The 22,390-nt window shown below is 43.0% G+C and overlaps 1 protein-coding gene across 1 annotated transcript in view; it reads right to left on the reverse strand.

Moving 5' to 3' along the window:
• AGBL1 (AGBL carboxypeptidase 1) overlaps positions 1–22,390 on the reverse strand; it is a 276,286-nt gene that overhangs the window by 242,823 nt on the left and 11,073 nt on the right. Inside the window, exons 2-5 of the mRNA XM_042039542.1 lie at positions 13,126–13,189; positions 11,691–11,837; positions 11,002–11,133; positions 8,547–8,640 (exon numbers count right to left, since the gene is read on the reverse strand). Of these exons, the coding sequence (XP_041895476.1) occupies positions 8,547–8,640; positions 11,002–11,133; positions 11,691–11,837; positions 13,126–13,189 (437 nt within the window). The remainder of the gene's footprint in view (positions 1–8,546; positions 8,641–11,001; positions 11,134–11,690; positions 11,838–13,125; positions 13,190–22,390) is intronic.

Genomic DNA, 22,390 nt, shown 5'->3' on the forward strand with positions numbered 1-22,390 from the left:
CCGAGGGGGAATTCTTTCTTTGTCTCCTTGACACAGAAAAACCAATGTAGGCAAACAGGCAGGGTGGGCACCCGTTCATCATCTCTACGCGCACATTCAGATAGGCTTTGTTTGGAAATCTCTTCCTTCCAGTCCCTGTCCTCTAGGGCTGCCTGGCTGTTTTCTAAAGGTTTTGACACTTCACAGCCACCTCAGACATGATTACAAAGTCACATAAACATGTTGCTCAGCCCTCTCCTCACCGCACCAGCTCCATGTTCACTCCACAGTCCACTTCAGCTGCATCCTGCCTCAGCATAAAACCTGTCACAAATTCACTACTGTTTTTCTCTCCCCTTTCTCATTGCCCCCCCTCTATGTTCTCACTGAATGCCTCAAACAGAGCTGAGTGTACCCTCACTACCCTTAGTAAGGCATGAGAAAGGTGTGGGTTTAAGTGTATTAAGCATATGAAAAGTCTGAGCTCAGGTGACTTGCCCACAGTAACACACTGTACAGTGTCTCAGATAAACATTTCAGACATGAGACATTTTATCTCCTAACATTAGACTTTTTGCCTTCGTTACTCTTACAGCCCAACACCACTGGTGAAAAACCTCCCTGCACCTCCAGATCAGTAGGAGTCTGCACACTCCTCATCTCACAGATAACTCACAAACCTCCAGAAGTCATCCCAACCCTTCATTTCTTCCTGAACCGTGAAATATTTTGTAATCCTTATCCATTCTCATTTTTTCAAATTTTCACAATTCCACTCTGTTTTGCTACTTACAAAATGCTTAGAATAGCCAGTTCTCACTAGTCTTGACCTAACCTCCTATGGGGGAATATCATATTCAGCTGCAAGAAAGAACTATTAACATTACTAATTCATCTAACTCTGGGAAACACTCCGAGATGCAACTGATGCATGAAATTTGGAGGAGTAGCAGTAGTTTCCATGGTTACATGGGATATACACCTCAGAAAGGTCCTAAGAGGCAGTGGGATTGCAGTGAGGCACCCAAGTGCTAGTTTTAATCCAGTTAGAACAGAGGCCAACAGCAAGACAGATACAGCAACATGAATAATACTCCCAGACTGGATGATATGTCCTAAGAAGCTTAGGTAGCCCACACTGGAGGCCCCACTGCAAGCCTGAACAGTTGTTAGGAGAAGGAGGAAGATTAAAGCTCAGGAAGAAGGACTCTCCAGCCCAACAAACCCAGAGCTGCCTGCAGTATGGCCATACCCAAAGCCATCACGTGAGGCCAGCCACGAACTGCATCTGTCATAGCCACCGGCTGTGAAAAGCCAAGAACTTGAGAACAGCAGGGACTTGCCCTCGCAGCATCTTTCCAAAGATAGCACTCTAGCTCACCAAAGGGCAGGCAAAGAAAGGCCTTCAGCTGAAGGCATTGTTTCTCTTTCAAACTGTGACCTGAAATAGATGTAAAACATAAGGTAGACCCCAAAGAAAATTTCAAAATATTTCTTTCAAAATAACAGTCTCACAATAAGCAGCTCCACTTATAAATTAGTTCCTGCCTTCCCATAACAAATTAAGCTGAGAAGTGAAAATCTCTCTATATAATGCTCATTCATCAATTTTTAATGGATCAGAGGTAGCTGCATCTGTGGTGAAACTTGCCATTCCAAAGGCCACCAAGAGATGGCACCAGGATTTCTGTGTGCCACATGTTCATCCAGACCTCTGGAACAACCTTGGGAGATGCTATTCCTCTCTGCCTCATCAATTCCCCATCTCTTTTTCGAATCTCGCCTGAAAACATCTCTTCTTCCCTTGTCTCTACCTCTTAATTTTTCAATTTCTCTCATCTACTGCTATTAACAGTACAATGGCAGTAAAGTGTAATTCTGAAATGCAACTCTATTTGTTCTGCAAAGCAGCACTGCCATACCATCAGTCTGAAATGAGATTCTGTAACTTATTATTGATATTAGAACAGGTCATTCTTTGAGAGAAACCACACAGACCATAAAAAGAATGAAAGAGAAGGAACTGCACAACACTGGGACACCTCTGGCTCCAAGATCATTTCTTCTATCACAATGGCTCATTTGCACAGTAGGGGTTATTTACTTATCTTAGTGATGCAACCATCCCTGCTTCATGCTGCCTGAGATTTCAGTCAAGTTAAAAAGACACTTTAAGGAAAGGAAAACTTTCAAGACAACCCTCTTTCTTTTGTTGCTGGCATCATCTTCTTCAGAATGATATTTACCACTTTTATTTAGCAGGACCTCTAGGATAAATCCCATGTAGATCAAGACCAGATGTGAAGCAAGTCATTTAGTTGTGATATAGCTCAACAGAAATATTTTGTCCCTTCCTGTGAATTTTTTACATGGATAAAGTGAACCAAATAGCGTCTGTTTATTCTCAAAATGCTAAGCATTGATTAATTCTGACCACATTCCAGTAGAATCATGTGCTACTTTCCAATTAAATACCCAGACTGCTCAACATGATTAATGACAAAACACAGACTAACAAGAGGAATTAAGCATGATTTGCTTTTGATCTTCTATCAGGAACCATTGCCAAATAAACAAAGGCATAAAGCTGTATATGGAGTATTCTTCAAAAAGAACCCATCACAGGTTCCCTATCAGGGAAGAAGAGCTCATTACCATGTCTGTGCCTTGAGTTTCTGCTCTTTCTCAGAACACTGTCTGGCAGTGGCCATGTATGCCACATATTCTTCTGTTCAAGAAGAGAGCAGCTGGAAGCTTAGACCAGTCTAGGAGATGGAACTGCAGTAAATGTTTATGGTGGTCTACCAGCAAGGTGTTATCCAGGATTAAGGATAGGGAAAATCTAACTGCCTGCACTGGGGTCTAGGGCACGTTTGCAGTTGGATCCCTTCTGCCTGTCCGTCGCTCTTAGCAGAAGAGATAAGTCCAGTGTTCAGGTCATCCCCAGGACACATCTCCTCTCTCTTTGTCTAAACCAGACATAGCCCACTGCTCTTCTGGTTTCTCCTGTCAGTGTTAAGGTCACAGGAGAGCACTTGTACAAGCATTTGTTGTTGTGGCACCTTGGTCACTTTTCAACACTATGGGCTCAACACTTCAACCTTGCACTGAAAGCACCAGTTTCAAGATGATAAAACAGAATCTCAGGTGTATGCAAACAAAACAGGTTTCATTAAAAAGCAGAGTAATAGATATTTATCCCTCTATTCAAAGCCTGATTTGAAGCTATGTACAGCCTCTTAACATATCCTCAGCATTTCCAGGGTCTTCATATTCTCCTTGGTCAATCTGACACAATATCTGATTAAATATGGCTTTTAGCTTTAGATGTGCTCTCTTGATCACCTTGGCATTTCTCTCTTCACTTGCACTTTGCTTTCTGTAGTCAGTAAAAATCTCCTCAGCTCCCACCATGACAGAAGTATGTGATACTCTTGTCATGGCCATGAAGTGATTCCTGTGTCATCAATATTCCCGTGTGTTTCAGACTCATTAATCCCTCCCCACCTCAAATCACCCCTGAGCACTTATCAGCAGAGACACCAGTGGTATTCTCATTTCTCCTGGGTTTTGAGCCCTGACACCAGATGGATCTGACTCCACTCTCCAAATCTCCTTCAGCAACCTTCTACCTGACCCAGCCTTAAATGGCCATCATGCCACTTCCAGACTGCCTACTGCAGACTCATCCTCCACTACACAGAGAGAAACAAATATTTTCAAGACACCTCAAGTTTCTAGAGGCAAACATTTACCACAGGTGAAGAGAACTTGCTTCTTTTTCCCTTTAATATGTGAGGAATCCAGATATCCACCTCAGGTGAAATAGTTACATGGGAGGATTTCCTCCCCTTAATGAAAAGGGAGATTATCAGTAAGCATTTGAGGCACTGGGACTGTACAATAAGCACCAAACGCAAGAAGAATTGTGATCAAATGTCAGAAGTGGGTTATGCTGGGCATGAGCAAAGGCAGATAATTTCTGCATAACACATTTTCTAGTGAATTAATTTGGCACCATTCCCAGACCTTTTTTTATTCACTTTCCACTTTTAATTAAGTAGTCAAACTTTACTGGAATAGCCCAATGTAGAAAGCCAAGTATTCTGAATACCCACAGAAAGAGTTTTTATTTCTGATGAATACTCTCTCTTGTTGTAATCTTTCATTCAAGGTTTATGTGAGCACTTACCATGAGCCAGCTCTACCCAGTATGATAAATAGATGTACTCATAGAGCTTTGAGAAACAAAGACATTTTAAAAGGCCGTCCAAATTGCTTTAATAAAACTGTGCACCAAGCTTTTAACAGCAGAAAAGGAGAACATAACGGAGGGAACAACTGAGGCACCCCACCATTTGCCATCTTCTAAAGCACAAGTCTTCCTCATATAGAAAGGAGAATAAATTCTGAGGGTTTTACTTTCAGCCTCTTTGATACTCTATCTTCAACATAAGGAGTCCTAGAAGAGCCTGCACAACACAAAGCCACAGACAACTCACAGCCCCCAAAGCCACTGGTGAAGATACCTGGTGCCTGACAACCTGGAGAGTCATGCAGAAGAGACCCAGCTCCCGGCTGACTAGAGAGCAAACATCTTCCACTGTCACATTCCACATCCCACAACACATCCAAATACCTCTCAGAACAAGTGAGTTGGGATAACAAGCAACAGTGTTGAAAGGGACACTGGAAAGCAGGAGGGAGTAGAAGCTGTGAACATCCAGGGAATAACAAGGATAAAAAGTCAAAAGAGAAGTGACCATTGCACTGTGTGAGGCATCAGAGATGCTACATTAGAGAAGGTGTTGATGGAGTGAAGATTTGAGCATCCCACACACACTCCTATCAGATATCCCAGCTACTGACATAAACAGAACTGAGAAAAACAGAGCATCATCTGGCTTTATTTAAAATTGTCCCTGTAAAAGGTATCAGAAAACTTTCTCTGCAGCACAGCATCATGAGAGGTGAGCAAGACAGCCTTGAGTGTCTGACTCACTTGGATTTCACAGTGGCTGACTCAAGAGTTCTCTACACCTCAGAGAGTTCCATGTTTTCTCCATGTAGCTTTTACCTCAGATATGGATAGATCTGGAGAGATCCACAGACATGGCACCAGCAACCTGAAGACCTCAAATGCCTAACTAAAGCCAATAAAGTCCATGAGTCACAGTCTCAGGGGAATCAGAGGTACTTGGCATCTACCCAGAAAAGGTCAATTGGAACATGGGGAGACTATTTCTAAATACCCCCGAGCTTTGCCACTGGGAAAAATAAATAGAACTACGTATCTTGTTTCCACATCTTAGCGGGCTAAATAAATAGCTCTCACAGGGCACTCTGCAGGGCAGATTCTTAAAGTGACCTTGGCCCTGGTGCTGCCTGGGACAGGGGAACACGGATGTACCCACCAGAGAAGGGGCGCATTTCCAATGCTGCATTCCTGGCAGCTGATCAGAGAGCCAGGGTAATCTCAGCTCCCACAGTTGCCAGCTGTTTGGGATGTTTGGGAAGAGCTGCACTGGTATCAGACAGCTGAGAGCACATCCTAAGCTAGGCAAAGAACATGACCTCTTTTTATCCTTTCTCCCCAGCTCAGAAAACTCATCCATAAGCTCCCTACCCCAGTCACCTCACAAATTTTTAGCTAGAGCAACTCAAGTCATGGAAGGACATTTTCCCCACATGTACCCACCTCCATTTGCTGATGAACTGCAGAGATGCTTAGAGCTTTCAGACTGTAGCTATTCCAGGCATTTGCTAATGCTGCAAGAGAAGATCTGAAACCCACTGTACAGTCTGTTCTTCTGGTCTTAAGACCTAAATTCTTGCCAATAGCATCTCCTGAAGCCACTTTCCACAACAAAAACAGCACTTGCAAGTGAACTGCAAACAAGCAGAATCTCCACTAACAAGACCTTAGTGCCTTTTAATGGGTTGCAATTGTGTTTTAAAACAAAACAGGTTTGTGTGGTTCTTCTGATGTAAAACAGGCTGTCTCCACTGTGCCACCGACCTTCTCAGCTGCCCCTAGTTATGAAACAAAGGGCACAGCTCTGAGCCCAGGGCAGGCCAGCTGAGTGACCACCAGGCCTGAGCTGGTTTATGGTTCTTGTTCATCACACCAAGAGCAGGTGGAAGTCATATCACCTTTTCCTGCGAGCTGGGTCCCAGCAAAGATTGTATGCTCTGTTTGCACACTCATGAAAAATATGTTTTAAGAAGAGCACAGATCTTTTAGGAAATAAAAAAAAAAATTAGGAAACTGAATTAGCAGTGAGAAAGCTCAGGTAGACAAAAACTAATGCATAGGGCACCTTTTTCTTAATTGAAAAATAAATTCAAGCTTTTCAGTAATAAATAAAAAGGCTTATTAGCAATAAAATGGGCTTTACTGAAGGCAATTTTGAGGGTTTTTTTCTGGTGGTTGTGTCTGTGTTCCAAATGGAAAAAAATGTCCACAGAAGAGTTCAAAACAATCCTTGTACACCAGATAAAAGGAAGTAAAAGCTATATATTGCATATTGACAATGTGGAATCAGTGAAATCAAAAGCAGCGTGTTTCTCTGGAGGTTGTTTCCCTTAGAAGGGAGTATTTTAGAGCACTTTACAGCCTACGTTTACAGCAACCCTCAGCAGCACTCCCTGCATCTCCAAATGTATTTCAGCAAGAAGCCAAGCTAGAAAGGTGTGACAGATACCAAGTTTTCCACTTCCCCCATGGGAAGCAGTCAATGGAAAATAAAGTACTTTTGCACAAAATTCATTTTAAAAGCCTTTAGGCAGCCAGTCCCATTGCTTAACAGAAAACTGATACAGGTCCAAGTCCTACCACACACACATCTTGGTGCGTCACAGAAGCAGAACTAACACTGGTCTAATCGCAGCCAACACTTCCATAGGAAGGAAAGCAGGGAATTGAGTCGATTTGCTTAGTTAAGCATGGGCTTGGACCCACCAATCACTTTTGTTTGCGTCAGAAGCCAAGCCCAGTTCTGGGTCTAACTCATCCTGGGCACCCCTGTCATACATAAAGCAGTTCTCCAGGCTGACTAAATCTTAAAGTTATTACATGAAGCCTGAGAAGAATGTTGAGGGATGCTCAGATATCCTAGGAATAATATCTTAGTGGTAATATTCTTTGAGCTGGGTAATAGCCAAACCTCTGTGTAGGAAACATCCTGGTATCACCATGTAGAGGAATCTCAGGTACTTTGTCTAAGAGAGAACTGAAGCTGTGAAGCAGTCCCAGGTACTTGGCACTGTGCTAGAAAGCCAAAAGCACAGGCAAAAGTGAGTTGGCTCCATCAACAAGGCAGCTGCAGGAAGTTGTGCATCTGCTGGGCCCCCTCAGTACCTTATTTATCAAAGCAAACTGTCTGAAAACTTTTGTATCTCCAGACATGTAGGCAGAGGAACTGGAAGAATGCTGCATTTAGCAAGCAGTTCTGTGTGTTGATGTGCAGCTTCAGCACTCGTGGCTGGTGGAAATTAATTCAAATTCCTTCCCATGCAGTGTATTGTGTAACTGGTGATATTGAGAGAACTGGTATCAGTCTTTGATGGTAACAGCAGGATGGACATTATTTAATGCATCCAGGGTGACTGGTGCCCATTTCAACCACAGCTAAGCAAGCAGTGGCCAGACTTTACTGAGGGTGCCAAGTCTGTCCATCCTTCTCACCTCGTGCTCTACCTGCTTCCTCAGTAATCACCAGCCATGGACCTCACCCATGGCAGGTCCATGCAGAAGCCAGAACTGGGTGAATGCTGCTGACACATGCCTGAGCAAGTATGGACTGTGCCCCACTGTGGCACTGCATGTCTCAGCAGGAGAACTGGCAGGTCCTGTGTGGCTTAAGCAAACAGGACTGTGTGGGGACAGCTCACAGCAGTAAATTCTTCCTCCTGCTTTTAAAGAGCAAGCCACAGATACGTGTTGTGCTCTTATAAAGCTTGCCTTGAAAGACATCTGAGGAAGTGGTCAGAGCAGACAACTTGGGGACTAACGTTCAGCATTAAAATGAACTGATAAAATGGACTTGCTGTCTTCAGAAAAGAACTATTTGAAATATGTGGGATGGGTTTAAAAGCAGATGCAGATTAATACTAGTAAGAACTGTTGTACTTCAAAAATATGACCAGGTCATGACTGTCTGCAAATGGAGAATGAGACAGCACTTCCACGATTCCACTCTACCTACCCCCAGGCTGGTGGTGGCAGGAGATTCTTGCTGAGGGGGAGGCAGGAGTGTCTTGTCTGCTGACAGCACATGCTTCTCAAAACCCGGCTGTGGCTGGGAAATGAAGGACGGTACCTTGCAATCAAACTGCCATCGCTGTCTAGGGCACACTACAAATAAAGGACCACCAGCATGAATCATATGATGAATCACAGCATTAACGTGTCCTTTGGGGAACTATTTCTGTCTCTTAAAAAACCCTGCAGATTTAAAGTGAGCGGAAACTGCATACACTTCTGATTTCTTTGCCTTTTCAAGTGGAACCAAAATTTTATTTCTTGCTGTCCTGGAAAGATGAGTTCCTTTGGGGCTACTGCCTACCTGACCGTCCTGATGTGTCTCTTGCTGTAGGGAGTGATGACTTTGAAAAGCAGCTCCATGGCTCCATTGATGCCAAGCATAGTTCCTGTGGTAACTACAGCAATAAAAGGAGAAAGCAGTCAGCTCTGAAATAGGCAGCTGGCAACATTGCTTAGAAGAGTTGTGGGGAAGAGTAGCTACCCCTGGGGCTATGAGCTCTTTGGGCTCCCATCTGGACTCCATAGGTCCCCTTACAAACACAGAAAGGGAAGCACAAAGCTGTCTGTGGACGCAACTTGAGCCAAAATCAGGTGCAAAACCAGTCCCGCAGCTCTTTCCCAATTTCCCCGAAGCCCCTTTTCCTGTAGACATTGTACTCTCCAGATAACAAATCACAATTAAATAGGGTCTCCTCCCACAAAAGATGACAGAGCTCAAATTCATTCCACATTACCCACATGCAACTCAATGACAGTTCATTTCATAGGGGCTTAGAGGGCAGAGTTTTCTTTCTGTGCTATTATTCAGCAGAGTGGAAGCGGGTTTTGGGGGCTTCTGAATGCAGTTTAATTTCATCTAGGCCAATTTTCCCTTTAATCCTTCACTTTTTAGCACACTAGGAACTTTTATAGATGGATTTTGCAATCAGTTTCAATACCTAATGCATAACCTAGGAGTTTAGCCAGACCTCCCCACTATGAGACAGGATATCTCTGTGTAATGAAGGAACAAATACAGCCCTGAAATTTTGAATGGAAGCAACCAAGGTGAAAGGATCAGTAATCAACAGCAGCCAGAAGGAGCCCTGGCTGTCTGCCTACTGCTGGGTTTTGGCTGTTTTGTAGATATCTCCCAGTGGTCATCAGAGAGCTGCCAGAGGGCCCATCATCTCCTGCTGTCCTACCATGTCCCTGCCAAGCTGTCCTGTGATGGAAAGCCTTGCAAGGCCTGCCAGCTACATTCGCACTGGCTGGCAATTCATTAGAGACAGGCTGATGGACAAGGCTGCTCGAACTCATCCCGCTCTAGAGCAGGATGTGGGCAGCCACAAACACCTGGTGGCAGTGAAAGGAGCAACCCAGAGTGGGGCATGAGGTGAGACTCGTCTTTATTGCGTTCATACCTAAGCACTCTCAAGAGTTTTATATGGTTCCGACTTCCCTTTAGTTCCATTCCATAAACATAATTTTTAAGGTTAGGAACATGTAACCCCCTGGTTTGGTATCACACCCCCACAGATCTTCACCTAACCTCCACTGCAGCTTCCCAGCTGGGCCACAGAACCCACAAAGTCAATATTATTAATGGAGAGTGCTGGAGATACCTGGAGAGTAACAGAGATGCTCCAGCAAAGGTGCAGAGCTGGGGTTCTGGGGTCTGACATTAACAGAAAGGAGGCCAGGCTGCAGTGTGCACCCTGAAACCTCTGCAGAAACAGCAGCTGTACTGGAGTGCAGGTGCACTGAAGCAGGGAGCAGGGAAGTGGGCAGATCATCATTTTGGGTAGGAGGCAGCACAGGGTCACTGCACAGCTGTGAAACCCAAATAAAGGCACACTTCATCTTCTGGCTTTGGTTGTATTTTCAGCCACACTCAAACTTTCAAATACTGCTTATCACGGGGAGAGGGATTGAGTGTTGAAGCTTGGCTGCTTGCCTGAGAAAGCCCAAAGCATGAAACCAGCTCCTGTCCAGGCAGAAGGAACCTGCAGGGCTGGGTGCCAGGAGAGCTAATTCTCAGGGTGCACATAGCAGACTGCAGATAGGATGGCCATCAAGAATTTTCTGCTGGGTGAGGGATGTAGGGAAGGAGAGGAAAGGGTTAGAGTGAGCAAAGGGAAATTTGTGCTGACGAGCTCAGTGCTTTATAGCAGGGAAAGCCTGTATGTGTCTGTAATGATCCCAGGAGAGAATACTGGAAATCCCGTTGCTTGAATCATTTAACGTGAGGGCATTGCCAAGCAAGAAAAGCTGGGAGAGTGCACATCTGAGGGGATACTAGTCAAAAGAACAGGATTTAAAATCTGCTTCCTGGGGGACCTTGAATAAGTAAAAGATTTCTCTCTCCCTCTGCTTCTCCACCCTCATGGAGCTTCTCTGAGGATCAATACAATCAACAATAGTGAGACATTTGGCTGTTATGGTAATGGGAACTGTATAGAGACTTAAGGTACCCAAGTCTCAGAGCAAAAGAATTGACTGTCTATATTCCAGAATAGGAGATCTTTGCCATGAATATTTTTCACTACAGCACTTTTATTTCCATAGCTCGCGGATGAAATGCACTGTAAAGGCTGCATAGGCCCCTTGAGGAGCACCTTTTTCTAAGGTTGTTCTGGCTTTTGTGCTTTTCTGTATATTAATGGTGCATGCAGGCACTAACCCTACCAGGAATAATGTTTCTTTGCATTGAAATGACTAAAAAAGGACCCTGGTGGTTGTCACACAGAGGAAAAAAGGAAAATCCTGGCACTCACCATTAGAAGCACAAACACGCAGGACCCAGAGGCAGTGGGTGAGGCGCAGGTGGTGGCCCAGGTTTCTTCTTGTCAAGCTCAGTATTATATCAGTGGCTTCTGCCTTCTGCACTTTCAGCCCAAACTTCCTATCTGTGAAAAGCAAATAAGAATTAAACTGTTGCAAAGGCCAGGTCGTTGCAGCAGTGCTGCTAAACATATTTCCACCAAACCTTGAAACTCAAAAACCTCATTACAAAGGCATTCAAATATATCAATGAGTTAAATCAGTATTAATCTTGCTGGAAACAGAAAAACATGGGATTTACTTTAAGTCACCATAGATGAATCATAGAACAGTTTGGATTGGAAAACACCTTTGAAGGCCACCTAGTCCAAACCCCTTGCAATGAGTTGCACTAGACAAGGTTGCTCAAAGCCCTGTCCAACCTGACCTTGAATGTTTCCAGGGATGGGGCATCCACCACCTCTCTGAGCAACCCATGCCAATGCCTCACCACCCTCATCATAAAATATTTCTTCCTTATGTCTTATCTGAATCTATCCTCCTCTTTCAGTTTAAAACCCTTACTCGTCCTGTAGCAACAGGTCCTACTAAAAAGTCTGTCCCCTTTAACTACTGGAAGGCCACGATGAGGTCATCCTTAGTGATGGCCCCCCTCAAGAAGCCCCCCAGCACTCAGCAGTACCTCGTTGGCCCACCCTGGCCAGCAGCCGCAGCAGGGGCAGGAGGGTGCCGTGGTCAGGTGGCTCTGTCCGGGCAGCCGTGGCCAGGGCCTGCAGCAAAGCCTCGCTGCCCCCTTTGCTGATCACGTAGTGAATTCTCCGTCCAGTGCCTGGGGAAAAGAGGAGACTGCTCAGAGCATCCCTTCCCTGAGCCACAGCCGTCACAAACCCTCAGCCCTCACAGAGCACAAGGAGCTTCGATGGCCTTCAGACAATATTTGAGTGCCATGAACGCACAAGCGTTTGCAGAACTGGCCATGGATCCCAGGACACATGGCTGGCGGCTGCATGGTGGAACTATGTGCTCTGATGACATTGAGTCTCTCCAAACCCATGTGCTGCAAAAGTTTTTCACTGTGCAATGAAATGTGGCAGAGAGGAATGAGCAGAGACACTGACGGGTTTCAAAGTAGCAAAAGGCTCAGTGATCTTTTCTTAGATACTGGAAATTAAACAAGGAAAGAACTAAAGCTGCACTGGGCTTCTGTCAAATGAAAAGGAATCCTAGGGAAGCCTTGGGGACAGCTTTCAAATAAATGTAGGTCTCTGAAGAAACCACATTCTAACCCTGGGAGCCTTGCTGTGTTAACAAACATTGATCCAGGCTCCGTGGTTGGGGGCTGCTGCTCGGTCAGTTCCTAGAGGAGAGTAGGAGCCCCTATTCTCCATGGAGGCCATTCTTCCACCCAGCTGAGGCACAGGGATGCAGGGCTCCAAAGGAGAGGCGCAGATGGACAGGTGATGTCTCTGGTGGGGCTTCCAGGAGTGGGGGACCCACGAGGATCCAGCACTCACTAATGCAGCCCCCACAGCCTGACAGCTTAGTTGGGTTGGGAATTGTTTAGCAGATGAGATTTTTGTGGTGGAATAGAAAGGAAAGGGAACTGGATTTTTTTTATTTTTTTTCAGTTCTTTTGCCAATACAGTTATTTTTTCATGCAGCTTTGAGCACATAAAACGACATCCATTCCCTGCAGCCCCAAGGTAGAAGTGCCTTTTGGAGAGAGGCTGAACCCTCTGCATTAGAGGGTCCCTGGGTTCCAAAAAGTCAGGTTCCTTTCCCTGTCCCACAGCCCTCTCTCCAATGGCACTGGTGAACATTTCCAGTGGTTGACTGCCAGGGATTATGAAACGCTTTGCAACCCATGGATATCTTCAAAACTATAAAGAAAAAATTGAAACTTTCTCTGAGTTTCTTTTTTTTCTTTAACACTCCCAATAAGCTCAGTTTTCCAAACACAGGAGTAAGGACTGCTTATCTATGGATACAATTTATATTTTTTTCACCTTGCAAACACCTGGCCAAGGTTGAATGCAAATATGAATTCCCTGATTTACTTGAGGACCTCCTTTTCTGCCCTTGCCCACAGCCTTTGCCCCAGATCTTTGCTTCCTTACCCAGAGACAGCAAGTCAGTGAGGACGCTGAGAATGTTCAGGATGACATCCTTGTCACAGGAGCTCTGAAACAGAAACACAGCACATGGGATCAGCTCAGGACAGGGCACTTCCTGCTGCACAGGGCTGCAGTGCATCACACAGCGCAGAGGCATTGAGATCCTTGTTTGGATACTGAGCATTTTGTGCCATCTGGACAGTGAATATGTGGAAACATATTGATAACACATTTTAAAAGCCTCTGACAGATCATAGTACACAGTATTTAATACACAGTAGCATTTCTGTAGAACTTACATCTGAATTCTAAACTAAAGCTCTCTTTTTTGACTTGATCTGGCTACTCCAAAGTTGAGGAAATTCTGTATCGCATAGAAATGCTAAATGTGGGGTGGTTTTCCATGACAGTATCTCTTATTACTGGAGTTGAAGAACAATATATTTAAATTATAAAAATCCCATCTACAAGAATATTGTCCTGTCTTTGCAGCTACAACCACGTGGAAGCCTTGAATTTGAGGAGAAGAAAAATTCCTAAGCTTATTTTAAAACTAATATAATTTAATTTTAAGACCAAGTTACCACCACACTTTGACATGACACATTCTGCTTTACAGTTACTTTAAATTTTTCACTAGAGGAAATAAGATATAATGCACTTGAGAAGAAGGAAACACATGATATCTACCACCCATCTGTGTGATACACTAGACCCCTTCTTTAATCCTCCTCCAAACAGATTTCACTGCTGTGATTCAAGAATTAATCACCAGTGTGTATTGCAATCTGAGGGATTTGGGTTAAGTCCTGGGTGTCTTAATTTCTGAACAGATGCAACACCATGCAAATTTCTAATATAATAGAAAACTTGCATTTGAATAGCCTTGGTCCCAAAGAACTTCAGGATCACGTAAACTATAATGGAATAATTTTATTTTCAATTAAATTATGACAATAAGGTAACATCTCACAAATATATGGCTCCTATGTTTCTGACTGTTGAACTGCTTCAGAAACTTAACCTACTTGGTAACTTAAACTAACCCGGTATCTGTTCTGGATATATGTGATCATTTTACCAGCCAAATTGATTCAACCATTCTCTGACACATTTAACATTATGCAACTGAATATTTAAGACGAGCTGAGAAGTAACACCTAGCAAAAAAGAAACTCTAGAAAGAATGTCAGGGAAAATCTAATTCATATCTGTAACAATGACTATTACTGCAAATGGACACTTTTTTCCCAATGAGTCCCTGAAAAAGTCACAGCACAAACTGACAAGGTGCTGAGGATTGTGTAGATAATTAGGGAGCTGCAGTTCATACCACCTCCTTTGTTACAGTTGAAGAGGGTATGCATGGAGTGACACATGAGGATAGAGCAGGAAAATGATCAGTCTGCAGTCAGAGAAGGTGACTGCCAGCCTGGAGAAACAGATTTCCACCCCTGTCACAAAAATCCTGTAGGATGCTTGGCAGCTCCCTGCAACCAAATCTCCTTCTGTACTGGCAAACTATATGTGCCATTTTCTGCATGGAATCACTACGTTAGTGTCAATGTTTCCTAGTTTCTGTATCCTAAGCCTTGTATGTATTTTTAGATTTATTTTTTTGCCATAATTATTAACAAAAACAAACTCCAAATCTCTGAAAAACAAGGTTTCTCATCATACTGGTTTTGGCCAATTAGCAGTTCTACCAAACTTTGACTGCTCAATATATATTTCATGATGGCATAAATGAGCAACAGGAACAAGAGGTATCAGCAGGGGGATGAGAGAAAAGAACAAGATGTGGTCAGGGAAGGGGAATGGAGAAACGAAGAAGAGTCAGGTGAGGATGAGACTGGAGCAAACAAGCAGAGAATCACTTCTGAAATGGGAACTTGGTGGAGGAAGGTCTGTGAGCACTGATGGCTTTCTAAAGGCTCACCTTGCTTTCACTCTTAGTTAAAACCAACAGGCAAAGTGCTTGTCTCATCCCCACCTCAGAGCTGGCCCATGCCCAGAGAGAGCCTGCTGTTTCTATTCGTTATTAACTCAACAAGCAGAGATCTCAGCACTGAATGTAAAAGTTCAGCCCTTTTATGATCCATGTTGAAATCAAAAGGCTCGATGTGATGGGATTACTGCTCCTTTCAGAGCCAAGACAAACAGAATACGTGGCTTCAATGAAATCCAGTAACTCTTGGTTCACCAAGTATTGCTGCCCTCACCTTGGAGGAGTCCAGATTTGTGCTACTGGCTCAAGGGACCACACAGCAAGGAAAGTCTGCAGCAGGGTCAGAGCAGTTCTGAACACCATTACTCTTGGGTAAGATATATAGTTTTAGTCCTATGTTAATCTTCCTTATTCATGTCTGTTCATTTGAGCTGTCTCAAGTCTCCTAGACTAAACAAAGAACATTCGGAGTTCTCTTCCCCAGAGTTTCTTGGCATTTTTTAGCATAGGGACTTAATAGTCAGGGGCAGATTGTCAGGAATGAAGAGCATCCATCAAATTTACTGACTCCAGGAAGACTTACTGTTATCAACACCTTTTTAAACATCAGGGTTGCCTAAATCAGACTGTCCTCTGGTTTTGTCTTGCTGCCTCTCAGTATCCCTTTCCTCTGTAGGTGGATGGATTACACATTAAGGTTTCAGTAATGAAGTCTTCATTGATTTATGCTCCTATTACACTGGGTTGTTTATTTTAACTGATTGGATTGTGGGTTCCTAAGCCATTAACACAAATAGTGATGACATAAGATATCCTCTGACTTTCCATGCACTTTATCCAGGGACTCAGGCAAACAAAGAACTTCAGGGAACATGAAAGATCAACCCTTAAAATGTGAAAATTAAAGCTGGGTGATATTGCCAAATATTTTACCTGAGTGTTTACTCTTGATATTTTAACATTAGCATTCTGTGTTGGTGCTTCATTGTTGCCCTTCCTCCTTGCACACTAGTGAAGGAATTGGATGACTCATGTGTTGGCTGAAACAGTGGATAAAACCCCAGTCCCATTACAAATTCTAACATATTTCCCAGTAACTTTAGTGGCAGCACTGAATAATACAGACTTCTGCAGAAGAACAGAGCTCCCATTTATAATAGCAAGATAATACAGAAAAAAAACAGCCCTAAAGTTGCTACTGTCTTGCTAAATGGCAACTTGCCTGTTGAAAAGAAACAGCTCAGATTTTGACTAATTACCTTCGGGTTTTTGAAGTCATCAAAGATATTTGGACATTAAAATCTGTTAGAATCAATTGTTTAAATTAATACACGTAACAAACTCTTTGTGGATGAATTGCCAACATATTCATTCATAAAAAATAATCAGTAAATCTTTTTGAAGAGTAAGTACAAATGCAAAAATCACAACTTGTGCCTGATCTAAAAAAGATGAATAGAGTAATTTCTTTAATGCAAATTTCTTACCCAGCTCTGGTAAAAATAAACACATTACTTATTTTTATTGAAAGAGCGATGTTTGATGGTTTAAGAATAACCAAAGAGAGGAGGGAAGTAAAATTCCTCTTGCTAAGTATTTTCCATTCCTGCCAGCGCTTACAAATGTTAGATTGAGCATCTACGTATGCACAGACTAATGAAGATACATTTGTTGTATATGGGTGGAACAAGAGCAGAGAAAAGTTCCCAGAGGCTTAAGTTAGATTACAAAATCGCTGACCTCCTGCAGGATTTCACTAAAAGGATTTACAGTTAGAGCCAAATTGTTACCTATTAACAACAGCCTGTAGTTGCCTCTCACAGCTTGTGGCTGGACAAAGGCTAAACTAGCAAAAACATCACTTCAGATATCAAGCATGGCTGTCCTTTTTGGTCAGAGTCCCTCATCTCTCTTAGCCTTACTCCAGCAAAGCTTTCTGTTGTCTTCACCCAACCAGGAGTATGACAGGGCTGAGCTCAGATGCATTTAATCAGCTCCTGGCTGAGAGCTCCTCTCTGAGCTTTTTCTGGGAACTAATCCCTGAAACACTGGGGTTAGCCTGGCAGAAGCTCCTCAGAGATAAACAGCAGGAGGATGGAGAAATCCAGGAATAAAAAATATCCCAGCACATTATTGTTGATACATTACAGGCAGCAAGTGATTAATTGGTGACATTGGGCTTGGAGGAAAACAGCTCCATCCCAACATTTCTGACTGGCAGCTCAGGTTATTTCACTGACCCACGATTAAGCAGGGAACAGCTCCTGTCTCCTTGTCCTGCTTCTGGGAACATGCCAAGACCAGCTGTTATTTACTCAAGACAAGATTATAAAATTGCTACTAAGCCACAGTAACAGGTAACCTCAGGGAAATCTCTGGGGATGTTTTGCACAAGACTCAGAAACCCAACAGAGGTGGGATTTTTCGTGTCCCCCCTGGAGGATAGCAGCCACCAGTGCCATTACCCTTCCAGCACTGCCTTCAAACAAAAACTTCCCATAAACTCAGTCTTTTGGGCTTTTGTGTCTTTTGCCCAAAGGCAAGTATTTCTCCAAATGAGACGCACAACCTACTGAGAGGGTTTGTTGGGAATCTAAACATTAATGCTGAAAAAAGGAGGACGCTCAGAAAGAAATCAAACAGCATTAATTTGTGCAGTGTGAGATTTACTAATAAATATTTTATTTGGGGGAAGAAATACAAAGCAGTTATTCCAATCACAAAAATAATGAATGCAAAATGAAAGAAGTCGCTCTTGCAAGACAACGCACAACATGATTTCTACCAATACATCTCTTAAATTAATTGTTAAATTGTCTCACAAAGCTGTGTGACTGCTTAGGAAAAAACTCCCAAACAAACAACAAGACAAAATGGTCTAATTTTAAAGAAAAGGTACTGCTTCACTGGGCTAAAAAACTTCCAGACCTGTTTGTTTGAGTCTTTTTTAGTGAGACTAAGGAATAGGATGTCCAGTTCCAGGGTTTGTTTGTTTACTTGTTTGTTTGTTTCTAAATAGCCTGTTTCTAAATACGGAAGCAGGATTTGACCTGTCCAAAATATATCCTCCTCTCTTCTCTTTCCCTTAATAAATTTGCTCACACAAATAGCAGTCGGCAGCCCAACTGCCTGTGTAATGAGACTTACATCTGCAAGTCAGATCTCTCACTCTCTGCACTCAAAGCCTATTGAAGAGAAATTCTGGTGCAAAATTAATACAGGTTAAAATCAAGAGCAGGTTAGAGGCTGAGCAGCATTAGTCCTCAATGTCTTCTGAGACCTCTAGAAAATATTGGGTTCTAATTACTCTCTTAATGCTTAAATCAGAGTCCTCTGCCAGCAAGGGAGAGGTGCCTACCAAACCCAACTGCTGGGCACAGCCACTCACCGCTGGCATTATGGATTTGCCAGCTGGATATCTTCTTCCCACAGCTGACTATCTAGCCTTACAATAACTGTGAAGCCAGGTTTGGTGCCTTATGTTCTGTGCTTTGTCAGAGTAAATTGCTTTTTCTAATTTAAGAGGAGCTAAAAATTCACACTTAAATAAGAGAGCGAAATACCCTGGAGAGTTTCTTGTCTGTATGCTCCCATCCTCAGCTTCAATATTCAGCCAGCTAACTGTGATTTCTTCTTGTTGGAAGGTTATTATCCACAGTATTTGTTACATGGAGGCTTACGGGGGAAAAAAGGGTTCAGGGACCTCTGAAATATCAGTAGGCAACCGCAAAGTAAGGGAGGATTCCAATTAAAGTGATTATAGCCTGAATTTTGTCATAAGTGGAGCACCTTCTTAACAATACTACCATCATCCAGCTTTAGAAGGATCCCAAGCAATTATGGTCAAGTTGCCCCTGCTCCCAAAATACCCAACCAAACATCCTCAGCATCACCACAGGGGTCACCATCCTCTGTGGTGAACAGTACATGCATTTCTTTGTCCAAATCTGGATTTCCTCTTCTGAGGAGTCAGATAGGCCTGAGCAAGCCAGGAAACTCAGAGGAGACATGGAAGGAAGAGGGGCTATTTAAAGCCTTGGAGAGGAGGACCTTGCTGCTCTGGGAGTGTCCTAAGTGACCTCTTTAATCCTGGGAGAAAGGCGTCCACAGCTGTGGGGGATCACGTAGCCCTCAAACTGTACCCGGGGCAGCCAAGGGGCCTCCAGGGACAGGACACGTGGCCCGGCAACTTCTTGCTCCTGTTCCCAAGCCTTGGAGATGAGTCCCTCTCGCTGGCCCTGGCCACCCCTGTGAGGCATGGCAAGCACCCCACTGAGCCAAGCGCCAGACATTTCCTTCCCTACTGATGCTTCACACTAAGCCAAGCCCAAGGCAGAAATTATGGGGTTTATATCAGAGAATATAGCAAATACTCATTAAAAATGTCCCTCCCTCTGGCCTGCTGCAATCAGGTGGGCAGCTTTTTTCATGGCTTGCAATGACCTGAAGGTTTGGGTTTTTCTCACCCTTGTTTGCACTTGGGTGTGATAACCTGGAACATCTTTTTCAACAACGAACCAGAGCACTGCTGGGTGCAATTATTCCAACATTTCACAATGGGTGGCAGCTCATCCAGGTGGCTGAGCAGGAGTAGTGCCTCAAAGCAAACTTCTAACATGCAAATAGACAGGGCTTTGCTCCTATTCACTGGGCTTCAGGACTTCTTCTCAAATGATACAGGCTACACTCTGCAGGACTGAACTGCTTCAAGGCAGAGATGGGCAAATTCCAAACTTACATCCCAAAGTCTTCAAAACACTGAAGGTGTTGAGATGAAACAGCTTGGCTTGAGCTGATCTCTAGCCAAAATAACTTGGTGAATAACATGGTGGAAATCATCTGTGCCAAAGAATCTTACTAAATTTAATGCAATAAATTGCACTAACATAACACCTTTCATCAGAGGATCACAGACTTCTTCACAAATATTAGGTAACACCTGCCCAACAGCATCCCTCATCAAGATCAGATTGTTTCTTATTTTCCTGGTGGGAAATATCACCCTGTGGTGGGAACTTCACTTAGTCAATGCTTAAGAGGATGGCTGGCAGAGCCAGGATAGATATTACAACAAACTGAAGCAGAAACACTGTGTGCACAGAAGTACTGTGGCTCTCAATCACACACTTCCTTCCATTTATTTGTGGGGAGATCAAAGACTTCCTTCCTCGAGATCAGTCTTCTCCTCCCAACTTCCCAGAAGTAAGTGCAGCAGGAAAAACTATCCCCTGCAAGGAATACTGATGCCAGACTGGGAGAAAAAAGAGCTGCTCCCCACCAGAGGATCCCAGAGCTATTTGAAAAGAGATTCATCCTTGTGCCAAGGGATGAGGAAGATGCTCATTTAATTAATCCATACTGGAATTAGGAAGCACATAGACCAGGACCTGATCTTTTTCCAAAGGACCTTTTACTGTGTCAAACAGACTCAAAGGTGTTTCACCTAGCTTCAGAGCAAGGTTGTTCATCTCAGTGCCACCTTATTAGTGTGTCACTCCAATAAAATATATTCACGTCCAGATATCGGCAGGAATTATGCCCTGACAGACTTCAATATCTTGGATACTGTTGGCAAAGTAAACTGCTTTTTTTCTCTCTTTCTTTTGTCATGCCAAAATTCCCTCAGTGTTCTCAAAGAAAAGCTTGTCCTTATGCAGAAGTTCCTCCTGATACAAAGTTCCTTTGTGTCACTTGCTCCTCTCACTAATGCTCCTCTAATAGAGCAATTACTTTATTATGCAGAAATGGTGGTAAAACACATTATTATATAACCCTCAAATGCTTCTGTCAAATTGGAAGTGTTAAAAGAATGAGGAAACTTTGAGATAAATCAAAACACGTGATACTCTGCAAAAGGCTTTTAGACTTTCTTTTGAATATTTCTAATGTTCTTTCTGTAATTTCTACTCCAGATAAATTCTCCCAGGCTTTATCTCTTCTTTCACAATAAGTTACCTATGACACCTAAAGATTTTGACTGGATTTAATGTTTTTTTTTTTTTGCTCTTTTTAATCTATTTTTATATTAATGCCAAGATTATCCTAGCATATGCCTTTCACACTCTCTTAATAAGTTTCTGTAAGGCATTAACCATTCTTGCACAATGAATTCTATATGCATGCCAGCACCTACTGTTTATTGCTGTTTCTTGGATTTATTCCTATGTTTTATATTACTTTTGCTGTTACTGAACTAATTTTAAATAGTAATGTTTCATTCAAATGCCACTGTTACAGATATTTAACACAATTGCCACCCAAATTTAATAGGGAGGGATCTGTTTTCTCCTTTCATTTTTAGGTTTATTTTCCCCTACCAACGACAAAAAAGCAGCATGAAATATGCTACTGTCTTTCTTTTTGTGAGATTTGATGGGTGTCAGTCCAGAGAACACTCTGTCTTTCAAAGAAGAAGCACATTTGGGAATTGACAAACTTTTTTACAAGCAATGGCATTTCTCAAAGTACAAGTGAGTCGGGAGAATCTTGGAAAATTTCCAGGTGTACTCGTTTTTTAATAAAATCACGGATTTTTGAATGCCGTAGCAAATGTGAGTATGTGCATGTGGAAATAAATAGCCATAATTAGGGTGCTGCTATCCTTACCTTCTCTGGGACGTTCCTGGTTGGACCACACATGATAAAGCCCACAATCCCTGTGTCTAATTCAGTCTGCCCTGGCACTTGCCTGTGTTCAGTCCAGGCTTCTCCCTGTATTCCAGTGCAAACACTCCCACTTGCTACACATTATTCTGACACTGACTTGTACAGGCTGAAGATGAGGATCACTGTAAGGTACATTCTGGTTTAGAAAAACACCAGTCCTTTCTCTTGCCAAAACAAGTGTCCTTATGTGTCAATCTACCCCACCTCCCAAAGCGCCTTCTGGAACAGACACGCAAATGCTTTTAATCAATCACATTTAATAACGATGATTGAGGTATGGGCAGTGGAGACAAGCCACTAATAACTATTGTTAGTCACAGCTTATTTTCTTCAGAGATGGAACCTGAAAGTGAAAATGATGAACCTATTTTTCCCATCCAGTCTAAGTGAAAAATCAAACAACAAACGAAACTCGGCATCCATAATGAATAGCAAACTGTGTTTTGAAATTCTAATGATTTAAAGTAATATTACCAGTAATGTAAAGCAGAACTTCTCTTTAGCTGCATTGCTGAGACCCATCCGTCTAGATTTAAACAGCAATCTCTTAACAGCAAAGCCCTCATTTCTCTGAAAATGTTGCCAAGTTTTTAAGAGGCATGACAGGGTGTAGTGGTTTGGTCCAAAATACTCATTACTGTTTATCTGCTGTGA

The sequence above is a fragment of the Corvus kubaryi genome, unplaced genomic scaffold, assembly GCF_017639235.1.
Source record: "Corvus kubaryi isolate FWS band 111438036 unplaced genomic scaffold, C.kubaryi_AGA036_p1.0 37394, whole genome shotgun sequence".
Classification (NCBI taxonomy): Eukaryota; Metazoa; Chordata; class Aves; order Passeriformes; family Corvidae; genus Corvus; species Corvus kubaryi.